Raw genomic sequence first — 7,179 nt, 5'->3', positions numbered from 1 at the left:
ATGACAAGAAACATAAAAACACCTTTGAAAACACTGATTATATGTTAAACAATTCCTAAAATCATTAAAAAAAAAATCCTTGAAAACTAAAAAAACATCATTCAAAGCCCTGATTACGTGTTAAACTCACTATACGTATTAATAAAAATAACATCCATGACAACCCTAATCATGTTAAACCATCACTATAAACATAAAAGTTCCCTTAAAAAACCTATTACATCCAGTGAAACTTATTGAATGTAATTTGGAGAAGACCAAACTGAGAATATTGTTTAAGGTTTTCAGGAAGAGGATTCACAACACTGGCCATAGGAACCATTGTAAAGGCAAATATTATCGACTACTAATAACAGCAACGCACAGTCTTACCATCACTGGAAACCCCGTCCACAAACACGTCACCCACAATATGTCACACTAATCTTAACACAGGCAATGTAAAAAGGAAATGCTATCACTATCGTACATTTCCGATAGAGGTGTTGTACTCCGAAGCTGTACACGACGAATGAGCACTGTGTTCTCTCTCTCTCTCTCTCTCTCTCTCTCTCTCTCTCTCTCTCTCTCTCTCTCTCTCTCTCTCTCTCTGTCGTCACATACCTCTTTCATGTCAATATGCAATTATTATTATTTTAACTTTATTTTAATGCATTTCAGTTTAATTCACTCATAATTTTGCGATATAACACGCACGAGAGAGAGAGAGAGAGAGAGAGAGAGAGAGAGAGAGAGAGAGAGAGAGAGAGAGAGAGAGAGCGCGCTAAGCATCTTACATAAGCACACACTACACGGAAAATGTTCTAAAACTGCCAACATTTCCCTAAACAGAGTCCGCTAGATGTCACTTTTTTTTTTTTTATGTCACAACGGGGCACTGGGGAAGTCGTGTGTTCTGAGTCACGTGCTTCTGAGGTTATGAAATTAACAGCAGGATGGAGAACAAGATGCAAATTACTGCTTATCATTTACACATACAATGAGAAAAATTAGAAAAAATAAGTAAATAAATAAACAAAAAAGTAAACCGCATTAAGAAAAAATATTCGGAATTTTAGTAATATATACGAGGAAAAAGTAAAATAAATAAATATATAGAGAAAAAAAAAAATCAGAACTTTAGAAATACATACGAAACTAACCAATTTTCCGAATTAAACCAACTGGAACACTATCACTAAAATTTAAGGAAACTCCACAACTATCTGGAAAATGTGTTATCATATGAATCATTTACAACAACAAGTGGGAGGGAAAGGAAAATAAGTCTCGTTCATCTAAACGTTAAATTTGTTGAATAAAAATACGAAAAAATAAGGAGTAAACGAACAAATAAATAAAACTCATAAATGAATAAATAAATATGCAAATAAATCCCGAACAAAGAATTAACGAACCATACCAATAAACTAAAATATTATTAACGATTTAAATCACTCGCTCATTCACTCACTCGCTAACTAACTACAAAAATAATAAAACAACATATTTTCGAAGGTAACAAGACAAAACAATCAAGAGAAATACGATCTATTAATAAAGTTAACAAGACCACAAAACCATCTTTGCAAACGTGTCTCCTAAACGTTCCCGCGTAATTCAAATATCGCTGCAGAATCTTTATACCCGATGCATGAAGAGAAACTGAGCAGGCTTCGTAAATAACTCACACGTAGCCAAGCGAATATATCATTACTCAAACATGTGTATCGAAGTGAAGCAAAAGAGAAACACAGGAAGGTGAGGACGAAGGAAGGAAAGAAGGAGGGAAGGCAAGAAGGAAAAGAAGGCAGGCAGGCAGGCAGGCAGGCAGGCAGGCAGGCAGAAAGAAAGAAAGAAAGAAAAGAAAGAAAGAAAGAAAGAAAGAAAGAAAGAAAGAAAGAAAGAAAGAAAGAAAGAGAAGAGAAGAAGAAGGGAAAGGAAGAATGGAAGAAATTAATCTAAAAAATGAATATATGTGTGTGTGTGTGTGTGTGTGTGTGTGTGTGTGTGTGTGTGTGTGTGTGTGTGTGTGTATATATATATATATATATATTATATATATATATATATATATATATATATATATATATATATATATATATATATATATATATATCTATATATAAATATATATATATATAAATACCGAATTCCAATAATTACAGCTAGACACATAACCATCACTCTTCACACATGTACACCGAACTGAAATGAGAAATTTAAGACTTAACACTAAAACTCGTATTGCATATATAACTCCATTAGGGGAAGGAACTGCACGCATCATCAATTCTCAGGTGTTACAATGATTAATGACTTAAAAACCGACAGACATCAACTAACGACCTCTCAAATTAAGAATAGACGTTGAAGAGAATTATAACATTACTCAACTGCATGATAATAAGAGAGATGAGAGACGAGAGAGAGAGGAGGAGAGAGAGAGAGAGAAGGAGAGAGAGAGAGAGAGAGAGAGAGAGAGAGAGAGAGAGGGGGGGGGGGGGTCACAATGCCTGCCAAATATATAATCATTTTACAACCGTACAACAAAGTAAAACGGGTAAACTAATAAAAATAAACAAATAGATAAATGAAAGAATAAATAAATAATCGTGCGCAGTCACAAATGAATAACGGCAAAGCGTCGCCTCGTTAAGAAAAATCAAAACCACCTTAAATTACCGCAGTTAAACCGTAGACTTCTAAACTTTAACAGCTCTTCACTAATTTAAACACGCGTGAACTGAATATCATTTTTCCTTATAACAGTTTTTCTTTTTCTCGGAAACTCAGGTCCTCTTCAAATTATACATACTATCCCTATGATATCCGTATTTTTTTTTCTAGTTATATACCATCGAACTATACGTGTCTTTACCAATGATACCGTCAGTTCTTAATATAGTGAAAACTTTAGACACACTTCGAGCTATTTTTGTCCCTACCAATGATACCAGCAATTCCAATTATTTACCGCCAGATGTGAATGAATGTTCCCTCAGGTCCTTATTAACAGTGTTCCTGTACTTCCTCTCACTGTTGTCTCTTGCGCTGCTTCCTTCTCAACTAGTGTCCGCGCGTGCAGTCAATGCCATATATGCTAGTGGTGATTCACGTAAACGTAGCGAGTGAAACCACTAAATCATAACCCACACGTGTCCAACTCAAAAAACAGGGACAAGAACGTATTTCATAAAAGACGAGATAAACGGTGCAAAGCATCAGTCAAAACGTGGCGAGTGAAACAAATAAATGACTGCACCACAATATCTGCCCACATAGATAAATACGTAAAGCAGTCAACAAACGAATAAATAAACAAATAAATAAATAAATAGACAAGTAAGTAAACAAATAACTAGACGAATAAATTAATAACAGTATCAATAAAAAAAGTCCAAAAACAGGGACGTGTTAAAGAAATAAAACAGAATAACCAATGCAAAACACTAAATACTTAACCAGCATGCACACACACTTCCAATATCCAGTGTTCATCTAGCCGCGAACTCCCTTTATTAATGGCGAGGCAGGAAGGCGGGAAATACTCCAAATTTAGCACGAACACTCACTCTCTGCTTGTACTTTGGGGCAGCTCCAAGTAGGTTGAGGAAACGAACTCCTTACAAGGACCACCCCTCCCTCACCACCCTCGCCCGCTCCTCCTAAGTGCCCCTACCCCTCACTGCCACCCCCGCACATCCTGACTTATTGAACAGTATTTAAAGTGGACAAGCAGACAGACGGGCAGCCAAACAGGTAACAGGTCAGGTGGGAGACGCGAGCTGTAAATATTTTGCGTTGTTATGTGAACGCAAATAGTTCCTGCGTTTATTATTGTTATTTTTTTTTCTACAGATGATTATTGTTTGTTCGGTGACTCTTCCTCTTTTTCTTCTTCTTATATTATTATTATTATTATTATTATTATTATTATTATTATTATTATTATTATTATTATTATTATCATCATCATCATCATCATTATCATCATCATTTATATTATTTTCACCATCACCAGCATCATTAACACCAACTTCTCATCTTCTATTTCCTTTCTTCCCCTTCCTCTTCCTCCTCTTCCACCACCACTACCACCACTACCTCCTCCTCCTCCTCCTCCATCTCCTACTGCTGCTGCTCCTCCTCCACGTGGCACTCATCTATTAATACACAATGAACGAGGGCTGAAAGCCAATGATGGCCTTAATCGTGTGTGCACCAAATCATTCTACATCCAATTATACAATGCCCTTGGTGACTTAGTTAAGCACAGCTGAACTAGGAAGTACATTTAAACTTACATGCACTGAGAGAGAGAGAGAGAGAGAGAGAGAGAGAGAGAGAGAGAGAGAGAGAGAGAGAGAGAGAGAGAGAGAGCGGGGGGCAATGATAAGATACCAGGAGTAAAGCTCTGAATCAACCACGTGTTTCTCATCTGATCTAGAATAATTACGATGTTACTACGTTTTGTTAATATTTGGATAAGCGAATAGCACAGAGAGAGAGAGAGAGAGAGAGAGAGAGAGAGAGAGAGAGAGAGAGAGAGAGAGAGAGAGAGAGAGAGAGAGAGTGGGGGGGAGGGACGGGGACACCACTAACGGGATCTCGGAATCTAACATTGATTTTCACTCTCCTCTCTACGGATTGGCTCTCTAAATACCCAAAAGCAGCGACCGCTAGTAAACCCACGTAACTAACTTTCTACAGCTATTTGTAATTCCCTTAACTGTATACAACACGCAACTATTTTAACGTTATTAGCTCGGGGACATGAACCTCTGTGGAAAATACCTGTGGAAATTTACTATGTGGTAACTGACTGAGGTTACCCGGTATATTGTAAAACAGAAAATAAAAGAATGAACTGAAGAAAGTATGTACAAGAAAGAAGTTAAAGAAGAAAGGGGTTGAAATATAATACAGTATTAAACTATACGATATTCCAGTTTTATGTGGAAAATTACTGACAAGGATGAGAAGGGAAGGAAAGAGTACGGCTGAGGCATCTTACTGAGCCCCCACGTGGGAATGTTGCTACGAGAACCACAACAACAACAGGCTCACAACCACAACACAACAGCCACTGACTCATCATTCTTACCCCTGTAATCCCTCACGCACATTGTCTATCTCAGTTACCGGCAGTGAAACGAAAAAATCACGAGATGAAAGGGAGAATAAACAAAAAATTAAAACTGAAAAGGAAGTTAATTGGACTAGAAAGGAGTTATTTGTAGAGTACTTAACAGCATGGCTTCTGTTACTTAAATCTGGAGAACACCTGATCGAACCGGAAGAATCGAACATGCATAATTAAATACATGAGTCAGACATACATATATCCCAGAACATGTGACACTAGCATCCCTGTGACCTATAAAAACACTAACATTAACTATACAGTACCTATACAACCCTCGTCAGTGGAGCCAAAGGCCTTAAAATCCCACCCCAAGCATCAACACCGCCTCTGTTTTACGTCTGTCTGTGTGTCTGACCAACAATATCCCCAAATATACACTTTTCTCTTGAGCCACCGCCACGTTCTGCCATCTACACAACCATAATGACCTTGTGACACCCTCGGTTGGCATGTCACAAAAGTAGGGATGTTAATTATCTTGTAAAATCCGAAAGACCCGCGACAGCCTTACCTTGAGTGCCGTGTGCAAGCCTTTAATTCAATATGGAGGTTGTTGTGGTTCCCTACTGCCTCCTCGCGTACTTTTCTTCCTTATCTCCCGTTATCTCACCAATTTACCAGCTCAGAGAGGCTTCTTTGTGATTTCAGGGGAGGCGTGAAGCGTGATGTGTGTATTTCAGCGGTGTGTAGTGTTATTATCGATTAAAGCACAAGAGGAAGAAGCGCCATAAGGACGAGAGAAAAACATGACCGTGACTTCTTAGACAAATGACGATCGACACTACTCTCTACTTGGATTCTATTTCATCAGCGTCAGTCTCTTTTGTAAAATCTTCACCATGTCGTGTTATCGCTTGAAAGATGTTGTATTGGTGAGAAAATAGCTCAATAGTCTAATTTTTGTTTCGAGAAATGATAACTGACGCCGTGAAGCCATGAGTGATGCGCACGCTTTTGTCTTCTCATATCATCTTATCTCAGAGTTCCATAAGTCACGAGGCAAGATAAAGTACAAAGCACGTATTTCTTGATTAAATATTTACGGTATGATTAGTTAAATATTTTGAAATGAGATTTTGATGATAATGCAATGGAATTTTTTAAACATAAGAGCATCGACAATGGAGGATCGGGAGACGTATGATGACTTTCTAATGATTGCGTCACTTATAGTCAGGTGGCGGGGTAAACATGGACCCGAAGATAACAGGGCTTGATTCCAACTCTGTCTTGGAGCCTACTGGGGCCTTTAATGGTGTCATGACCGAAGGAGTGCTGGATGACGAGATACTGGAGGCCATAACTCCGCATCTCAGCATCCTGGACGAGCAAATGGAGGACGTAAAGCCGACATTTTGTACAAGATGTCGCACAATTTCCGCCTCCTTCCTCTCCAGCTCCTATATTTCAAGCGGCCTCGATAGTATTAGTATTTCTAGTGTTGAGAGGACTAACAGACGCGGCGAAGTACTTACGGACCCTACCCATGTGTGTACCAACGGGACACCAGTGGTTGATGACGATGACGTCCCCCTCCTGCGTGTAAGTGTTGGGCTGGGGGGGGGGTTAGGTGGGAGAGTGGGGTGGAGTTAGGGTTGTTGTAGGGGTGTTCAAGGGGCTGTGAGGGGTGGGTGAGGCTGTGAGAGGAGTTTGCAAGGCTTTGTGAGATTAATTTATGTTAAGAAGGTTGTAAACTAAGGATGAATTTAACCAGAAATCATAGATCATGGCCATTACAGAATTCTGGCTCCTTCCTATTATTCCTGACTCCTTTCTTCCTATACATGGTTATCATCCATCTGTCTGCACTGACGTTGGAGATGTTTGAACAACCTCCTTTATTTCCTTGGGCAGCAATTGCCTAAATCTTCACACAGGACACCTAGTGTCTTTTAATTGTTATATAATACTTGTGTACCATCCTCCATCAAATTCTGCTGAGGATAATTTCAGGCTGACAAACTACTTGCAACAATTCTGCACTGATAAGGAAGTTCTGGTACTGGGTGATGTGAATTTGCCTGCCATTGATTGGACTAGAGAAGAAACGA

At 38.7% G+C, this 7,179-nt stretch overlaps 1 protein-coding gene across 4 annotated transcripts in view; it reads left to right on the top strand.

Moving 5' to 3' along the window:
• Positions 1-7,179, top strand: part of LOC135090632 (proton-coupled zinc antiporter SLC30A2-like) — a 35,783-nt gene that overhangs the window by 22,880 nt on the left and 5,724 nt on the right. Inside the window, exon 1 of one of the 4 annotated variants that reach the window (XM_063987571.1) lies at positions 5,617-6,670. The exons of 2 other annotated variants lie outside the window; for them this stretch is intronic. In XM_063987571.1, the coding sequence (XP_063843641.1) occupies positions 6,320-6,670 (351 nt within the window). In that variant the 5' untranslated portion in view covers positions 5,617-6,319. Of the gene's footprint in view, positions 1-5,616; positions 6,671-7,179 lie in introns of those variants that run through there. One more of the 4 variants, XM_063987570.1, reaches the window with a different exon arrangement.

The sequence above is a fragment of the Scylla paramamosain genome, chromosome 35, assembly GCF_035594125.1.
Source record: "Scylla paramamosain isolate STU-SP2022 chromosome 35, ASM3559412v1, whole genome shotgun sequence".
NCBI classification, from domain to species: domain Eukaryota; kingdom Metazoa; phylum Arthropoda; class Malacostraca; order Decapoda; family Portunidae; genus Scylla; species Scylla paramamosain.
Note: the sequence above shows the minus strand (reverse complement) of the source record. Positions and strands in the feature narration are given on the sequence as shown.